Here is a 20,822-nt window from a genome sequence, read left to right on the forward strand (position 1 = left end):
AGGAAATGTCTATCTTTAAATCATCATTATAACAATGTCTCAAAACGCTTCTAGTTCTTTATGGTTAAAAATGCATCAGGCACAGAGTATAATGAGGGGAAAAGCATCTTCCAGGACGTTCTTTTTTTATTATTACCGATGCCAATTAGAGCAGACAATCATGTTGTTTCCCACAGCTTCAGAAAGCTCTACGTCACTTTTCAATTGCTTGACAGGCTCACTCCCCATGTCTGAGGGATTATAGCTACATTGTTCAATCCTTCCATCCAGCTGTTGTGAAAAGTTGTACATTTCCTGCCAGTCCTCGGAAATTCAAGCGCAGTGCTCCATCCCTCTCAGTTCTTTCAGGTAAGAGAAGCTTTACCTGAGACTGAGTGAGTCTTTGAGTTGAGTTTCATTTGGGAGGCATCTGAATGGAGAACCAGAGGTGTTGAGATTTGCAGAGAAGAGTCTGTTTAATGAGATTCTGTTTACCCGTGGCCCTTGGATTGTAATAGCTTAAAGGAATAGTTCACCCAAAAATGAATGAATCATTTACCAAACCTATGAATTTCTTCTTCTTTCTTCAACTTGATGGTGAATAAACGATGACAGAACTTTTATTTTTGGGTAAACTATCCCTTTAAGGTACAAGCACCAACATTTGGGAATAAGAACACAGTTTTGATGGAAAAACTATATGTTTCGCATCAGGCTGATGTTAATCAATGATAATACGGTTAGAACTGTACGCAGCTTTGATCTGTCTTTCTCTGACTTCTCCAGTTACCGATTTTCTCCTCATGTCTGGTTGCCTCAGCACAGAAATGGATCACCAAGCAATTACTGCTTCCTCTTTCTGCTACTAATTCATGACAGATTATTTAGCCAAATCAGCGATGTTTCACTAGGCACGGCTGCTTTCGAAATCTAGGCCATTTTTCAGCATGTGCCCTTGCAATTCCTGAGAGAAGAAATCATGCTTATTATTGTTTCTTTCCAGTTCCTGTCAGCTCAAGATTATTGAGCAAAATGATCTACAGGCATTTTTCAGGCATGGCAAAGTAATAGCGATTTGCTTGTGGGGGAGGCTGGGGTTAAAATTGGCAAGGGAAAGTGATATGACACAGCATCCAGAGAGAGGAGCTGGAGGAGGAACAATAGTGTCAAATTAATATCAGGTTTATAGATTCAAATTTATTTTTTAAACTGAAACACATTTTGTTCTTCCATGAGAGCAGATCAATGTGTTGGACAAAATGCTTCATGAGGATGAGAGTGAAATTATTATTTAACCTCTTTAAAATGCAGTTCATCTTATCACTAAATAAAAAAAAAAATGTAAATGAACAACTTGAAGGCTGCTAAAAATGCCAGTTCCACCAAGAGAAAGTGTGACAACTGTCGCTATTGACAACCAGAGTACCCATTCTTGGACCAATGAATAACATTAATTTTCAAGCCATTTGTGATTAGTGGAAATGATTTATTTGTGTATATAAAGAAAGGGGGAAAAAAGCAGTTTTTAAAAATGTATATTCAGAATGACTTATTAACTTAATTTACTTTTGGCCTGAAAATCAGGATTTTAGGGAATAAAGTTCCCTGAAACTAAGTTCACTGGTCTTAGCTGGTTTAAGATGGTCTCCCAGTCTAATTATTGGGAAAGTGACTAAACGCCTCAAAAACCAGCCAAAAGCCCAGCATACCAGCTTTTATGTGGATTTTCACCATATTTCCATGCAAAACCTGCATTTTGACACCATAAACCAGGCTCATGTTCTGTTTAGCAATATTTATGTCACAATGACCTACTTGAATAAAACTTTCTAAGATGAGAAACTCACTGACTCTTATTAAAAGACATTTTCCCTACACTCAGCAGCAACAGGCAGGGCTGCTCAATTGCTCTATTCAATGTGCCAGTGACCGGACAAATACACAAAAGAGCAGGCACACATAACGGCGTGAATAATATGATAGAGAGCTTCACTAATGAAGTGAATCATTCAATTCGTCTTTCAATTAAAAACAGCTTCGTTTTACTTCATCAGACAGATGTTTCTATGGGAACGGAACCCCTTCTCGTGAGACAAAACACTAGATCATTTGTGAGAGTGAAGAAATATACGCCGTGTAATGTTACAATAACTTTACAAAATATTACATTTCTTCTCAAAAACAGGAAAACATTCCCTCGGCCTTCAAACTAACACTTTAAACTGTCACCACCACAGCGTAGTATGAATACCATGAGGTTACAGCCATAACCGAACTGTCACCAAGCATCGCACCTTTGCTTCATTCGCGCTCAAAGCTGCCAAGACACAACAGTTTTCTGTCAGATAAAACTCAAAACGGCTTTTAAACGTGTTGCTTAATCCCTGACCCACTGTAAAACCTCAATGTCAGCCAACCTGACGTAAAAATCAATGTTGAACAGCACCACACCAGCTCGTATAGAGACACGCAGGGCAAAAGAAAACGCCCTGCCTTGTCTATACGTACAACCTACACAAGCTGACTGAGGAAAACAATGCAGAAAAACAACACAAACGCCACACAAATAACATATTAACACCGTTTTGAATAGTAAAACCCAGTTAAAAGGTTTGAGTTAGTATGTATTGACACACAGCACAGGCGACTGACTGACTGACTGACTAACTGACCGATCGCATTTCTATCATTCCGCTTGGACACATTGCCACATGTGGAGAAGAGCTAGCATTGTTTCTCACAAAGCCAAATAAAAAGCGTATTTCTACGGTAAAAAGACTGCGTATTGTGCTCATACACGATATTTGTGCTCATACATATACACTGTAACCTATCAAATACGCAACACAATGGTAGCCCCTGATATTAGCGATACATTTCACTTACCTTTAACTTGCGTTTCATATTCGGCTATAATTTCCTTGTCCTTTCGGAATTTAGCCGGGGACGTCATATTGATCTAAACGGAGTAAGTCCTGTCAAAGCGAGTAACACCGCAGAACAAAAGCCTCTTCGTCCGCACTTCGTCTACAGATATCCAGTGATTATGTAGGTATGGAAAGCAGGGGATGGGTATTGTCTCCTCTCGATGATCAATAACGCCGCATTATTAGTTGAAGCTGCAGCCGTTTAGCTTCCTAGGTAGAATATGTCCGTGACAGCACGCGAGGAATGAAGCAAAAACAGAAGAGTTTCATCCCACCGTTCACTCACACTGGGTCCGCGCGACTGTACGCAGCGCCTTCAAAAGTTTCAGCCTTCCTCCAGCGGTCAGACGGGCGAGTGAGTCTTCTCAGTGCAGGATGAAGGCATGGATTAGACTTCCCAGCATCACACTAAACACACAGGGCAAAGAAAAGTTCACTGGATCAGATTTCTAAAGACTAGTTCCTTCCAGTAAACTTCCTCATAGTATTTTCGTTTGACGTCCTCCTCTTTACAAACAAACAATTATGAAAAATGTAAACTGACTCACATTAAATAGCTAAATGTGGACTTGAAATAAAATATTATTCTGATATGACAATGTTTATTTATATTTGTTTATAAAAAAAAACAAGAACACATTGTGTCTACTGCAACTGTAAATAAACCATTAATAATACACCCTGATTAGTCTTTTTTGTAATTTGCATAATAATTATTTAGCTGTCATTCCTGTAATTTCATCGGTAACATTCCCCAAAGACATAGCCTACGTGCCAAGATATTTCACATAACAGTATGGCATCAATTAAAAACACATAGCCTACTTTTCCCTTAGTGTCATAGGTGTGGAGAGTCATTCTGACATGCTGCCATTCATGATTTTATATCTAACATAATCAAAGAAAATGCAAATGACCAATTCTGACAACATAACTGATGTCACAGGATAGGAAACCCACAAATAAATGTGTCCAGTATACTGGAGGATTGAAAAGATGATGTTAAAGTCTAAAAAGAGACTAAAATTATTAGTCCTAAAATGAAAGAGGCTGGCTATGTGCAGCAAGAGGGAGTTTGTCGAGTAACGTGATGTGAAAAGCAGAGAGGCCCCTGGAGACTCTCTGAATAGTTCTGGGCTTTCCTTAAGGAGATTCCTGCATTTCATCCGGAGAACTGCGGAGGTTTCTCGTGCCTGATGCGCCCGTATCATATACTGCTGAACTGATTCGATAAACCACTTACCTTAAAAGGCGATCTCCATGTCTAAATTCGAGTTTCATTTACCAGATTTCTCCCTCAAGACTTTCTGTTACGCTATTCTCTGAATTTCCCAAACTCAAACCCCGCCTCTTTTCATGGAAGTGATAGAACAACCCCCCTCTATTGTCATTGGTTACAACACACGAACACGACATGAACCTATCAAATTGCCAAAAGACACATTTCTGAGGCATTATTATTGTTTTATCTCACAAATTCATCACATGCCGCAGATTTAAATGGTTTTGAGTGAATGAAATCATTTAAAACATTCACTCAAAACTGAAATTTTTTAAGACTTCTTTTTTGCTGTTTTATTTTAATTCCGTTAATTTAGCCAATGTCGTCCTTATCAGAAATAATTTTTGTCGATACCTGTTTTTTCTTTTCTTACATTTCTCCTTTTTTTGTAGCGATGTCTGATTCATGAACAAAATCTTCTTGTGAGTCGAATCTTTTCAATGAATCAGTTGAACCGATTCATATGAACAGGTCTGAACAGTTCACAAAGCGAACTGAACAATTCACGGATTAACGAGTTGGTTGAAGCAACCTACGCGAACTAAGTGAAATGTTTGCTTAGTTAAAAGGGACAAGAATTATGCTCTCTTGCTCCAAGCTGGAAGATTATTCACTCCTTATACGCCGTTTCGCAGGGCATTTAATTAGGTTTAGCGAGGAAGGCAGCAACAATTTGAAGCACCAAACAACTCACTAAACCAATGAACTGGATCTCTTGGGAATCACTTGAATTTCTTGCCGAGTTTGTTTTAAATACAACATGCAAGCTGTTTAGCCAAGAGATTATTTTTCATGTAAATTCAAATCATATTTATGTTTTAAATAAGTTTGTGTCGAACTGAATCATTGCTGCAACAAACTGAACTAGAGCACGTGACATCAGAAGACTGAATCGAAATATATGTAATAAACAGCAACACGTCGCCACAAATGGCTTGCAATCTACCGCAACGGGATGTCAAAGACCACGTGATGATAAAAGAATCACCGAATCCTTTTTTTGAACCAGCTCTTTGAAACAACTCACTCGAAATTTGCGGAAATGAGTCGGACTTCCCCCTCACTAGCGGTTTTGGCACTGCAACCAATCACCTAAGGAATTTGAGCTGACCAATCATGTGTTGGATATGCTAATTTGGAACCAATCAGCGTTAGAAATCAGGCTGTTTGAAAATATTTCAGGAAGTGAATATCCGCTTTGACGCGGACGTAAACAAACGTAGCTTAGCAATCTATTCACTGTTGTAACGACAGAGAGAGATTGTACAGCAGTACAATGTATTTCTCTGCCGCTTAGATCTAGAACTATCTGATATCCGATAACAGGTAAGAATGGTTTCATGGCATGCTTGTTAAAAAAATAGTTCATATTTTAGTTAGCAAGCTAGCTTTCTAATAACAAGAAAGGTACAGCTTTTCTGTAACCTAACAGCGATTAATGACCACTAGGAATTACTGTGATTTACATCCGTAATGTTAATTTGAAGGGCTTTTCTGTTTTTGTGATCAAAAGACTGTTGACTTGGACACACTGCTAATGTAATACAGGTAAAACGGGCTAGGGCTAGCTGGCTAAACAGGTGCAGGTCGTCTCTGTCAGACTGTTTAAACATCTACTGTAGCTTTCAGTTTAGGTGCTGACTCTCTGTTATCATTTCTGATCATCTCTGTAATCAACAGGAACCGCGTTTGGTTAGGAGCTTTACTTGAGAAGATCTCAACTCAACAATGTCTACTTCAAATTTCAAGAATAAGTGTGTGACGCAAGTCAACTGTGTATTCTGTGACAGTCTGCTGTGTACGAGGGGGATGAAAGCAGTGCTTTTGGCTGATACGGAAATAGAGTTGTTCTCAACCGACATACCCCCAAATAGGTGAGGCTTCCACGATCAGACATCATCACACCAACCTTTCATTACATATAGAAAAATGATCATAATATTTTGTTTGATGCTTCTTATAAACATAAACATAAGTCTGTGTTGTTTTCCCCATTTAGGACAGTTGATTTTGTGGCAAGCTGCTATTCTACTGAAAGCTGCAAATGCAAATTAAGAGACATTGCTTGTTTGAAATGGTAAAGAGGTCTTTAATAAATACTATCACTTTGTTTTTATTCATAAAGTGCCTATAGTGTTTAGCACAACTAGTGTTTGGAATCATTAAGTTTATTAATAACAAATATGGTTATATACACTAACGTTGAAACGTTTGGGGTCAGTAAGATTTTTTTTTTTTTATTAATTATTATTCAACAGTAAAGGCATGTTTAATTTTACAAAAGATTTCTATTTCAAATAAATGCTGTTCTTTTGAACTTTCTATACATCATAGAATTCTGAAATGTTTCAGAATTTCCACAAAAATATTAAGTAGTGTTGTCAACATTGATTAATAATAAAAATTGTTTCTTCAGCAGCAAATCGGCATATTAGAATAATTTCTGAAGGATCACGTGACACTGAAGACTTGAGTAATAATGGCTGCTAAAATTAAGCATTTAAAAATATTCAAATAGAAAACAGTTATTTTCACAATATTACTGTTTGTTTTTTTTAAACTGTATTGTGCATATTAAAAATATGACCAACCCTGAACTTTTAAACAGGAGTGTATTTGCCTTATATTTACACTGTCATATTTAGATTCGCAAGTTGGCTTCAAAAATGTTGTTTTGCCCTTTTAGCTTTTAGCTCTTTGTTTACACTGAGCCATTTGCTGTTCTGTGTCATTGTGTCTCACAAAGCATTTGATTCCTGTGTTTTTGTCTGTCTCTCTGGCTCTTTCTGCATTTTCAGTGGGAATGTTGTGGGATATCACGTGGTGGCCCCATGCAAGCCCTGCTTGCTCTCCTGCAACAATGGTCATTTCTGGATGTTCAACAGTGAGGCTGTGTCCACCATCAATAGACTGGATGCAACAGGTTTGAGACATCTGGTGTAAAAACACTGTCTATGCCCACTGCTTATGGTCAGACAGCATTTGCATACCATTGTTTCATAGATTATCTGCTCATATCCTTCAAAGATCCTATGTAAACACAAAAGGTTTGTAACAGACTTTGACAAAACTACAAACATTTAAAAATACACTTGAAGAACAGCTGCATCTATGCTCTTGCTTGTTGCTTGTGATTTGGCCATTAACACTCAGTAATAGACCGTGATTATGCACGGATTGACTCACACTAGTGAAGGTTTTTATATGCAGGTGAAGCATGTAAAACCGGTTGTAGGATCTGAAAGAACTGTATAAATGGTTGTCAAATAAATCCTAAAACAAATAGTTCAAGGCATATCTTCTGATACAGTGTTGAAAGCTTCTTTTTTGTTGTTTGTTGTATTTGGTCTGCCACAAAAGGGCATTTTAAAAGGTATAAATCTTCAGTAATTGAGCCTTTTGCCTGATACATTTGGAGGATGTCTTTATTGCAAAAATAGTGTGCCAGGCTAGTCTTTTAACTTTTGTTATGTTTGTTTGTTTTATGAGACGTGCCTTGTACTGTAGCATTGTCATAACTGATTGAAACCCAGCCAACACAAGATGCTGCCAACTGATCTTTCAAATGAACTTTTTATTATTGTGTGGTGTAAGTTCGGGAAGCAAGTGTAAGCTGGCATGTGAATCTGTATTCAGCAAGATAAGTGGTTGCTATGTTTCATTTCATGTGTATTTAAGCTTAACTACACATACACCACCGTTCAAAATGTTGGGGTCAGTGATCTAATGTTTTTTTTTTTTTTTTTTTTTTTTTTTTTTTTTATTACAAACCCGATTCCAAAAAAAGTTGGGACACTGTACAAATTGTAAATAAAAAAGGATTGCAATAATTTACAAATCTCATTAACTTTATATTTTATTCACAATAGAATATAGATAACATATCAAATGTTGAAAGTGAGACATTTTGAAATGTCATGCCAAATATTGGCTCATTTTGGATTTCATGAGAGCTACACATTCCAAAAAAGTTGGGACAGGTAGCAATAAGAGGCTGGAAAAGTTAAATTTACATATAAGGAACAGCTGGAGGACAAATTTGCAACTTATTAGGTCAATTGGCAACATGATTGGGTATAAAAAGAGCCTCTCAGAGTGGCAGTGTCTCTCAGAAGTCAAGATGGGCAGAGGATCACCAATTCCCCCAATGCTGTGGCGAAAAATAGTGGAGCAATATCAGAAAGGAGTTTCTCAGAGAAAAATTGCAAAGAGTTTGAAGTTATCATCATCTACAGTGCATAATATCATCCAAAGATTCAGAGAATCTGGAACAATCTCTGTGCGTAAGGGTCAAGGCCGGAAAACCATACTGGATGGCCGTGATCTTCAGGCCCTTAGACGGCACTGCATCACATACAGGAATGCTACTGTAATGGAAATCACAACATGGGCTTAGGAATACTTTCAGAAAACATTGTCGGTGAACACAATCCACCGTGCCATTCGCCGTTGCCGGCTAAATCTCTATAGGTCAAAAAAGAAGCCATTTCTAAACATGATGCAGAACCGCAGGCATTTTCTCTGGGCCAAGGCTCATTTAAAATGGACTGTGGCAAAGTGGAAAACTGTTCTGTGGTCAGAAAAATCAAAATTTGAAGTTCTTTTTGGAAAACTGGGACGCCGTGTCATCTGGACTAAAGAGGACAAGATCAACCCAAGTTGTTATCAGCGCTCAGTTCAGAAGCCTGCATCTCTGATGGTATGGGGTTGCATGAGTGCATGTGGCATGGGCAACTTACACATCTGGAAAGGCACCATCAATGCTGAAAGGTATATCCAAGTTCTAGAACAACATATGCTCCCATCCAGACGTCGTCTCTTTCAGGGAAGACCTTTCATTTTCCAACATGACAATGCCAAACCACATACTGCATCAATTATAACATCATTGCTGAGTAGAAGAAGGATCCGGGTACTGAAATGGCCAGCCTGCAGTCCAGATCTTTCACCCATAGAAAACATTTGGCGCATCATAAAGAGGAAGATGCAACAAAGAAGACCTAAGACAGTTGAGCAACTAGAAGCCTGTCCCTGTAGAATGGGACAACATTCCTATTCCTAAACTTGAGCAACTTGTCTCCTCAGTCCCCAGACGTTTGCAGACTTTTATAAAAAGAAGTGGTAAACACAGTGGTAAACATGGCCTTGTCCCAGCTTTTTTGAGATGTGTTGATGCCATGAAATTTAAAATCAACTTATTTTTCCCTTAAAATGATACATTTTCTCAGTTTAAACATTTGATATGCCATCTATGGTGCATTCTGAATAAAATATTGAAATTTGAAACTTCCACATAATTGCATTCTGTTTTTATTCACAATTTGTACAGTGTCCCAACTTTTTTGGAATCGGGTTTGTAATACTTTTATTCAGCAAGGATGCATTAAATTGATCAAAAGTAAGACATTTAGAATGTTCCAAAAGATTTCTGTTTCAAATTAATGCTGTTCTTATCATGTGACACTGAAGACTGGAGTAATGACTGCTGAAAATTCATCTTTGCCATTACATTTTTTTTTTTTTCCTTGTATTTTTGATGAGCATAAGCGACTTAAAATCATTCAAAAGTCTTACAGACCCCAAACATTTGAACAGTAGTTAAAGAACATATGTGATCCATGCTGACAAAATTAGTTATTAAAAAAACCTTCAAAATTATGTCCTGCAAAAAATGATTGAGCTACACGTTTGAAGTCGATAGAGTAAAAAAAGTCAATTTTGAGAAAATTCGAGTTAAAGTTTTCTGAAGGTTCCAAAACAAAATCACCTAGGAACCATACCTTAAAATCCCTGGTAATACCAGCAAATTTGGCACAAACCAAGTCAAAACCCATATCTATAGGAAAAAATATATATATTCAGCATTTTTTGATGATTCCACAATTGTTTGATTAACATTAATGAAACGGACAGCCTGTATTAAGACCTACCAAACGGATTTAATATAATGTTACACATCAGATGTTTTTACCCATAAGTTAACCAAACGGTCACTAAGACTTAACAGATGATGTTTGCGTGAATACTCGCCAAGACAGGTTTTTTGAAATACTGTATTTCTGATTGTATGTGTATATCGGGATCGCGCGAGTTAGGTGGTTTTCTTTATATAAGCATGAGTTTGAAAATCACATTTCATTGGTTCAGACTCATGCCTTTGAGATTTGTTAACCAGTTGTAATGCTGCGCTTTAAAACGTTACAGAACTTGTGCTGAGAGGAAGCGCGCATGGTCAAAGGAAAGGTACTCCTCTCAGAAAACGTACAAATATAAAATACTTTTAGATGTTTAAATGCTATTTGGAGTATTGGGATCACTAGACGAGGGCTTAATTAACTCATTTTTTGTGTAAACCTCAATTTTGACCAAAATTGGCATTTTTCACTTGCTTTGCCTGTAGCTCGAAATCAGCCCGTGCGCATTCCCACTCATTTTGCTAGCACGGGTCACATATTTTGGACATAATGTTAATAAATGCTTCAACTATCAATAATACAAGTCTGTCTCTTTCACAGGGCAGAACCTTCTGCTGTGGGGAGATCTTCCAGAACTGGAAGACAGCGATGATGAGAGCCTGGACAGTTTCTCAGAAGAAGAGTACCTCAGATAGAAACACTCACGGCCAAAGGAAGTAGACTCTTACGGTAGCGAACTAGTTTGCTTTCACTCACACAGATCTCCGTTAAAAGCACATTGTCTTGTCTTTAGCTGAGTGGGAAAAGGCAAAATGATCTTTATCGTAGCTTGATTCATATGCATTCTTTTGCTATTTTCTTTTAGCATCTTCTCAGATTAGTTTAAGTATTTTAGAGTGCCACTACCAAAGAAACATGTTTCTGTTTTCTTTGCTTTACGGTTGCAGTAGCACAAAACATGATGATTGGACTTTAAGATTTATGATGTCATCCTCATGTGTCTTATACAACATTCACAAATGTTTCAGTCTGTTCAAGATGATTAACAGCAGTGTTATTTGAGGTGTTAATACAGGTTATTTGCTGTGGTACTTATGCAGATTGTTGAGAGGCAACAAAATGCTACCCAGCTAGACATTTCTTTCCAAAAAAAAAAAAAGATAGATGGATATATAGATAGATGGAACAAGTCTAGATGGTTTTATAGGAAGAAATGACTGACATTTACCATGTTTTAATGGTTTACCAGTATATTTCTCCATTTCAATTGAATTTGTAACGCATATAGTGGATATCAGTTGGCATAATTTTGGTACTAATAATTTTTTTCTAAATAAGGTTCATCCCTGCATAGTTCTGTATTTTATCTAATTATTTTCTATATTTAGATTTTGTTATTTTCACAGCTTTGACATTTGAAGTGGCACAAAATGACTTGGCAGCTTTAAGTAGAGTCGGTCTCAGCTCAGTGACATTTGGCATTTCAACAAATTTAACATTTTTTACTATGGTACTTTGCTTGGCACACTCTTTTCAGTTAATGCTGTTTTCAGTGGTTTAAAATCTGTACTTTCTTGTACTCCAGTTATCTTTCACTCTTTGTCACCGGGGCAATCATGAGAAGATGTGACGGGGAAAAAAAATCTGCGCTTAATTACTGTAGACGAAATACTGTATGACACTGTGTGACATACTGGATGAATAATTTTAGCTTCCTAATTGTTTTTTTTTTTCCCATGGAGATAACAAAAAGATTTGCATCCTCTTCTATTTGTATTGATTTACAAAGACATGATGTAGTCATTCAGTAGTAGTTTTTCCACAATCTTGTTTACCATTTCACTGTGTAATGATACAGATTTTCCAGTCCAATATGAAGGCTATTATGCCCGCTGTAAACGTCTTAGTGCAACATTTTATGTCATGTTGTATTGAAGGTTGGATTTTCAGTAAAAACAACAGCAAAAAGAATCAACAACCACTATTGTGATAGCTTTCAGGTGTAGCATTTTTAGGGGTTGGCTCTTTTATGCCTTGAAGCGATCTTTAGTATGCATTTACTGTATGACCAAAATGAAATGATGAAAAAAAAAATATATGTTTTTCATTTTAACTTATTAACAGAGGATTTATTTGATTTAAGTTATCAATGTTTTGAATGTATTTATTAACAGACATGATACTGTATTTATACTGACATGATTTAATTTGCGCCGTGTGAGGATGAAAAAAAAAATAAGTTTGTATACTTTTGATCTGCATTGACAATATGTTGTTGGTTTAAACTTTGGGCTGTTTTGTATGCTGAATGTCTTGATATTAAATTTTTAATGTGGATATACCTGTGTACATTTTCTTGATGCACCAAATTTCATTACTGTCATTTTAAAATTATTTTATGTCAGATCAAAACACACTACTGTTCAAAAGTTTGGGGTTGGTAAGATTGTTTTTAATTTTTTTTCTTTTTTTTTAAGTCTCTATGTTAAAATGATCCAATAAATATATTTAGATGTCTTTAGAATATATAATAACAATAATAAAAAAACATCCCCTGACAAAAATCTGTTTACCCCAATATGTACAAATATTCCTTGGATCACTGTGTCCACTATAACAGTTAAACATAAATATTCTACCTTTTATTTCAACCATTAAATCCATTTTGGAGTACTAGACCAACTGGGCAACCAGACAAGAAAAGCAATTGTCAGAAGTGCAAAAACAGCAGCTACAATGCTGACACAAACGCAGAACTATTTTGCTGAAATGGCATAAACCTTGAAGCAATCTCTTCAATATTTTTCAGATTCACCTCTGAGAAAGTGGGTAGACAGAAGGAGGAAAGCCTATAACGCGCTAGAATCCAGAGAAAGCAACAAAATACATTTGAACATCCAGGGAACCCCTTTATCATGGTCTGACTGGAATTTCTTTTTTAGCAGGAAAAAGAAAAAATGGAATGTTTTATATTTCATTAAACCACAGATGTGCATATAGGACAAAGATTGATTTTAGAGAAGAACTGTGACACAAAGCATGCAGCGACTATAAAAAAATATTAATTTGAATAAACAAGGCTGGAATGACCCAGATTTAAATCCAAATAAAAACTTGTATGACCTAAACATTGCAGTTCACAGACATTTTCTATCAAATTTAGGCTAATTTATTGACATTTGAAAGGCTTAAAAATAAAAGGTGGGATAGTTGTAAACATCATATTGGTTAATAATGTATTTGAAATGTTGACACATTTTATTTTTTCTCTCTCAGGAGGATGTTAGGCTAAAATCCATGCCCATAATCTCAAATGAGAAAATATGATTGCCCATAAAAGGAAGGTGTGGGAATGTCTTAATGATTCTTAGAATCAAACACATGCTATTTCAGCAACCCATAACCACAGCCCTCATTTAAGTTATTTTCCATATAACTGTTCAGACATATCTGAGCTTGAACAGCACTTTTCAGTATTTGAAGCCCATCTATCAAATCAGCCTTTGTCTTTATAAACACACCCCCAGACGTCAGTAATTCATCTGTCAAAATGCTTGTCCCTAATCCAGCGTCTCTTTCTATGTGCATACCTCCTGACAAATGCAATTGAAATCATAGATGTTAGAAATAATATTTTGTGCAACATAATTATACCACACAAAATGTTTAGTTCTGCCACTTTCATCATGTTAATGGTTAAAATCACATGCTGTCAAACACAAGACCGGTTTGCTGAATTTACAGTGAATGAAATGACATTTCAGTGGAGCCAGCACACTATGATAAAGAAACTGAGCTGTTTAGGGTCCAACACAATTATTTCTGTTTTAGGTCACAGACTGGTATGGTGAGCAGTGTTGGGGGTAACACATTACAAGTAACTCGAGTTATGTGATCAGATTACTTTTTTCAAATAACCAGTAAAGTAATGCATTACTTTCGAATTACAACAAAATACCTGAGTTACTTTTTCAAATAAGTAATGCAAGTTACTTTTTCACATTTATTGACTGACACCTCTCCTATTATGGTTATTGTAGTTGTAGACTAACTGTGAGCATGCATTTACTCATCTCACTTACATGAAAACATTAAGTATTCCTCAAAATAAATAATACAGCGAAATGCCAACTATTACAGAATATTACACAAACCTGCAATAATCAAATGTTAACACAAATAAGTTTATTAAGCAATGTCTTTTCTGCTGATTCTTGATGATCTAAGCAATACTAATAAGCAAAAATGGCTTCAGAAAAACAGAAAAATTTGTGTTTCATTTTTTTGTTTCATTGTTGAAGTAAAGAATGCTGAACTTTCTTCTCCTACGTCCTATTCCAATGGAAGCCCGTTTCCGCCACTACATAAAAAAATAAAAAGAGTAACTGCGACTTTTTATCTCGCAATTCTGACTTTTTTTCTCACAATTGCGAGTTTATATCTCAGAATTGTGACTATAACTCGCAATTACGAGAAAAAAAGTCAGAATTGCGAGAAAAACAGTCAGGATTGTGACTTTATATCACTCAATTGCGAGTTTATATCTCAGAATTGTGACTATAACTCGCAATTACGAGGAAAAAAGTCAGAATTGCTTGAAAATCAGTCAAGATTGTGACTTTATATCACGCAATTGCGAGTTTATATCTCAGAATTTTGACTATAACTCACAATTACAAGGAAAAAAAGTCAGAATTGCGAGAAAAACAGTCAGGATTCTGACTTTATATCACGCAATTGCGAGTTTATATCTCAGAATTGTGACTATAACTCGCAATTACGAGGAAAAAAGGTCAGAATTGCGAGAAAAACAGTCAGGATTGTGACTTTATATCACGCAATTGCGAGTTTATATCTCAGAATTGTGACTATAACTCGCAATTACGAGAAAAAAAGTCAGAATTGCGAGAAAATCAGTCAAGATTCTGACTTTATATCACTCAATTGCGAGTTTATGTCTCAGAATTGTGACTATAACTCGCAATTACGAGAAAAAAAAGTCAGAATTGCGAGAAAAACAGTCAGGATTCTGACTTTATATCATGCAATTGCGAGTTTATGTCTCAGAATTGTGACTATAACTCGCAATTACGAGAAAAAAAAGTCAGAATTGCGAGAAAAACAGTCAGGATTCTGACTTTATACAGTATCACGCAATTGCGAGTTTATATCTTAGAATTGTGACTAGAACTCGCAATTACGAAGAAAAAAAGTCAGAATTGCGAGAAAAACAGTCAGGATTCTGACTTTATATCACGCAATTGCGAGTTTATGTCTCAGAATTGTGACTATAACTCGCAATTACGAGAAAAAAAGTCAGAATTGCGAGAAAAACAGTCAGGATTGTGACTTTATATCATGCAATTGCGAGTTTATGTCTCAGAATTGTGACTATAACTCGCAATTACGAGAAAAAAAGTCAGAATTGCGAGAAAAACAGTCAGGATTGTGACTTTATATCATGCAATTGCGAGTTTATATCTCAGAATTGTGACTTTATATCACGCAATTGCGAGTTTATATCTCAGAATTGTGACTATAACTCGCAATTACGAGAAAAAAAAGTCAGAATTGCGAGAAAAACAGTCAGGATTGTGACTTTATATCACGCAATTGCGAGTTTATATCTCAGAATTGTGACTATAACTCGCAATTACGAGAAAAAAAGTCAGAATTGCGAGAAAAACAGTCAAGATTGTGACTTTATATCATGCAATTGCGAGTTTATATCTCAGAATTGTGACTTTATATCACGCAATTGCGAGTTTATATCTCAGAATTGTGACTATAACTCGCAATTACGAGAAAAAAAAGTCAGAATTGCGAGAAAAACAGTCAGGATTGTGACTTTATATCACGCAATTGCGAGTTTATATCTCAGAATTGTGACTATAACTCGCAATTACGAGAAAAAAAGTCAGAATTGCGAGAAAAACAGTCAAGATTGTGACTATATCATGCAATTGCGAGTTTATATCTCAGAATTGTGACTATAACTCGCAATTACGAGAAAAAAAGTCAGAATTGCAAGAAAAACAGTCAGGATTGTGACTTTATATCACGCAATTGCGAGTTTATATCTTAGAATTGTGACTAGAACTCGCAATTACGAAGAAAAAAAGTCAGAATTGCGAGAAAAACAGTCAGGATTGTGACTTTATATCATGCAATTGCGAGTTTATATCTCAGAATTGTGACTAGAACTCCCAATTACGAGAAAAAAAAGTCAGAATTGCGAGAAAAACAGTCAGGATTGTGACTTTATATCACGCAATTGCGAGTTTATGTCTCAGAATTGTGACTAGAACTCGCAATTACGAGAAAAAAAAGTCAGAATTGCGAGAAAAACAGTCAGGATTGTGACTTTATATCATGCAATTGCGAGTTTATATCTCAGAATTGTGACTAGAACTCCCAATTACGAGAAAAAAAGTCAGAATTGCGAGAAAAACAGTCAAGATTCTGACTTTATATCACGCAATTGCGAGTTTATGTCTCAGAATTGTGACTTTATATCACGCAATTGCGAGTTTATATCTCAGAATTGTGACTATAACTCACAATTACGAGAAAAAAAAGTCAGAATTGCGAGAAAAACAGTCAGGATTGTGACTTTATATCACACAATTGCGAGTTTATATCTCAGAATTGTGACTAGAACTCCCAATTACGAGAAAAAAAAGTCAGAATTGCGAGAAAAACAGTCAGGATTGTGACTTTATATCACGCAATTGCGAGTTTATGTCTCAGAATTGTGACTTTATATCACGCAATTGCGAGTTTATATCTCAGAATTGTGACTATAACTCACAATTACGAGAAAAAAAAGTCAGAATTGCGAGAAAAACAGTCAGGATTGTGACTTTATATCATGCAATTGCGAGTTTATATCTCAGAATTGTGACTAGAACTCCCAATTACGAGAAAAAAAAGTCAGAATTGCGAGAAAAACAGTCAGGATTGTGACTTTATATCACGCAATTGCGAGTTTATGTCTCAGAATTGTGACTATAACTCACAATTACGAGAAAAAAAAGTCAGAATTGCGAGAAAAACAGTCAGGATTGTGACTTTATATCACGCAATTGCGAGTTTATATCTCAGAATTGTGACTAGAACTCGCAATTACGAGGAAAAAAGGTCAGAATTGCGAGAAAAACAGTCAGGATTGTGACTTTATATCACACAATTGCGAGTTTATATCTCAGAATTGAGACTATAACTCGCAATTACGAGGAAAAAAGGTCAGAATTGCGAGAAAAACAGTCAGGATTCTGACTTTATACATTCTTAGCCCGGATTTTATATTTACTTAAAAATATAATTACAATATACTTAAAATATTTAAGTTTGGTTGCATTACTTATAAAATATAAATTTGTGGGTGTATTTGAATGTGTTAATAAATGTAAGTTAAATGCACTTAAATTATGAAGTTTTTCTCCTGACCACACCTCCTACACACTGGTTTGCGGCAGGTAATGACGCCATTTTGTCGTGGTGTGTGTGAATTGACTATAACTCCACAATTACGAGAAAAAAAGTCAGAATTGCGAGAAAAACAGTCAGGATTCTGACTTTATATCACGCAATTGCGAGTTTATATCTCAGAATTGTGACTTTATATCACACAATTGCGAGTTTATATCTCAGAATTGTAACTTTACAACTCGGAATTGTGAGATAAAAAGTCAGAATTCTGAGATAAAAAGTCGCAATTACTCTTTTTATTTTTTTATTTAGTGGCGGAAATGGGCTTCCATATTTTCCAGAATAGCAGCAAGCTGTAAGGTTTGTTTGAGCTGTGCCCTCTACTGTATAGGCGTGACTTTGCATTTCCATCAGCTTGAGGCTTATTTATTTCACTTTTGGTGTGAAATGGCATTTACATTTACCAAAAATTGAGCAAGCAAGCCCAGCCCAGCCCAGGTGAGAAGTAACACAAAAGTAATGTAATGCATTATATTCCATAAAAGTAACTAAGTAATGCAATTAGTTACTTTTTTTTTGGAGTAACGCAATATTGTAACACATTACTTTTAAAAGTAACTTTCCGCAACACTGGCGGTGAGGCAAAGTCTCATTCAACTCATCTGTATGATCTTATCAGGTCCCGCTAAGGTTTTATGTTTAAGGGTGGACCTTTATGATGACATTTTACATACAAATCATCTGTTTATATGAGTCAGATCGTATGAATTCATAAAAAATAGCACACCACACTTAAACATTTTCATTAGATTATATATGACATGTTCTAAGAACGTTTTCTTAACATTCACATTAAGTTATGAAAACATTATCTCCAAAAGTCTTGTGAATGTGCAAAATGCATTAATGTTCAATTGAAATAGTGTTAATTTCATTAAAAACATCTATGACAAAAAAAAATGTTAAAGGAATAGTTCACCCAAAAATGAAAATTCTGTCATCATTTACTCACCCTCATGTTATTCCAAACCTGTATAAATTTCTTTGTTCTGTTGAACACAAAGGAAGATATTTTGAAGAATGTGTTGAACGGAACAGTTTTGGGGCACCATTGACTTCCATAGTAGTTTTTTTCCTACTATGGAAGTCAATGGTGCCCCAAAGTGGCCTGGTTACAAACTTTCATCAAAATAACTTCCTTTGTGCTCAACAGAGCAAAGAAATTTATTCAATTTTGGAACAACTTGACGGTGAGTAAACGATGACAGAATTTTCATTTTTGGGTGAACTATCCCTTTAACTGATGACTAAAACTAACTAATTAACTAAAACTAGACTAAAATTCATATTTTCGCAAATATGATTCATCCATATTAAAGGTGAGATCTACAATTGCACAATGACAATGAGGACTGCCAAAGTAGACAGCTCAATGTATACCTGATCAAACTTACAAAAACAAAAAACACTGGCCTGTATCCCATGTATAGATGTTCAAACATGCAAGTAGAGATTCAGCAATCATGGCTAATATTATGCAGGTATATCCGTCGCCTGAACATGTTGGCTACCATCAGAATACCTGCTTGGCTGCTAAATAATTTTATAGTGTGTGAAAGTGTGGGGGTTGGTTTGCAGTCACTGACAGGAGCTGCCATTGTCCCTCACTGACAGGGGCTGTCAATCTTTAAGAATGTCTCAGAGTGAAGACTGAGTCACCTTAAGAAAAGGGGACCTGAAAAGGTCTGTCAGTGTGTGTGAGAAATGGCAAGTTTTTGAATGGAGTGTTGTCCATAGGGAGATTAGGAATGATATTAAAAGGTCAAAACTGATTAAATATGTCTTATAGTGCAGCGGATAACAGTGCGTAGAGCTCACTAACAAATACCTAGGTGTGACTATCAAAGTATTGGGTTACTCAAAAGGCATTGAAATACTTTATGCATCTTTGAGAAAAAGCAGAATCACTTTCTGTTAAACCCTGTAATTGCCCATTGCCCAATGAAATCAAAATTCTTGTTTTTTATGGAATATTGCAGTGTTTATTATAAATGATTTATCTGTGCACATCATTTCTTTCTTTTTTTTCTTTTTGGATAACTTCCCCATTCTGACATACGTCACATTTAAAAGTGTTATTAGTAAATTTGATTGATTAATTCAATCATTTGCAAGTAATGTGTCTTTTTGTGGGTTTTAAGGTGGACTGTAATGACTAATTTCCCTATAATTTGTTAACACAGTGCACAAATGTAATCTTATTGAAATTTTCTTAAAAACAATTCATGAATTTCTGATGCTTAGATTTTTTAAAGGTGCCCTAGATTCAAAATTTGAATTTACCTCGGCATAGTTGAATAACAAGAGTTCAGTACATGGAAAAGATATACATTGAGTTTCAAACTCCATTGCTTTCTCTTTCTTATGTAAATCTCATTTGTTTAAAAGACTTCCAGAAAACACGCGGATCTCAACATAACACCGACTGTTACATAACAGTCGGGGTGTACGCCCCAATATTTGCATATGCCAGCCCATGTTCCCAACATTATGAAAGTCATTAGACAAGGGCAGGCAGTAACGTCTGGATGTGCACAGGTGAATCAACAGACTAGGTAAGCAAGAACAACTGCGAAAATGGCAGATGGAGCAATAATAACTGACATGATCCATGATAGCATGATATTTTTAGTGATATTTGTAAATTGTCTTTCTAAATGTTTCGTTAACATGTTGCTAATGTACTGTTAAATGTGGTTAAAGTTACCATTGTTTCTTACTGAATTCATGGAGACAAGAGCCGTCGCTATTTTCATTTTTAAACACTTGCAGTCTGTATAATTCATAAACACAACTTCATTCTTTATAAATCTCTCCAACAGTGTAGCATTAGCCGTTAGCCACGGAGCACAGCCTCAAATTCATAGAGAATCAAATATAAACATCAAAATAAATACTTTACTCACATAATTCGAAGCATGCATACAGCATGCATGACGAACATCTTGTAAAGATCCATTTGAGGGTTATATTAGCTGTGTGAACTTTGTAAATGTGCTGTAATATAATCGAGAGCTCGTGTGGCAGGGAGCACGCGAATTAAAGGGGCGGTGCGCTGAAAAAAATCAGTGCATAGTTAATGATGCCCCAAAATAGGCAGTTAAAAAAATTAATTTAAAAAAATCTATGGGTTATTTTGAGCTGAAACTTCACAGACACATTCAGGGGACACCTTAGACTTATATTACATCTTGTGAAAAAGCATTCTTGGGCACCTTTTGAAATGTC

The 20,822-nt window shown here is 35.8% G+C and overlaps 2 protein-coding genes across 2 annotated transcripts in view; one reads left to right on the forward strand and one right to left on the reverse strand.

Annotated features, from left to right (window-relative positions):
- srgap2 (SLIT-ROBO Rho GTPase activating protein 2) overlaps positions 1-4,304 on the reverse strand; it is a 103,610-nt gene extending 99,306 nt beyond the window's left edge. The window contains 2 exon segments of the mRNA XM_048172727.1: positions 2,866-3,314; positions 4,150-4,304. Coding sequence (XP_048028684.1) covers positions 2,866-2,932 — 67 coding nt within the window. The 5' untranslated portion in view covers positions 2,933-3,314; positions 4,150-4,304.
- Positions 4,305-5,228: 924 nt separating this feature from the next.
- Positions 5,229-12,442, forward strand: fam72a (family with sequence similarity 72 member A). Its single transcript, XM_048172728.1, has 5 exons — positions 5,229-5,514; positions 5,869-6,062; positions 6,188-6,265; positions 6,987-7,111; positions 10,704-12,442. The coding sequence occupies exons 2-5, from the start codon at positions 5,917-5,919 to the stop codon at positions 10,796-10,798; spliced, it is 444 nt and encodes a 147-aa protein (XP_048028685.1). The 5' UTR covers positions 5,229-5,514; positions 5,869-5,916; the 3' UTR covers positions 10,799-12,442.
- Positions 12,443-20,822: the final 8,380 nt, after the last annotated feature.

This window comes from Megalobrama amblycephala, linkage group LG21 (genome assembly GCF_018812025.1).
Source record: "Megalobrama amblycephala isolate DHTTF-2021 linkage group LG21, ASM1881202v1, whole genome shotgun sequence".
NCBI classification, from domain to species: Eukaryota; Metazoa; Chordata; class Actinopteri; order Cypriniformes; family Xenocyprididae; genus Megalobrama; species Megalobrama amblycephala.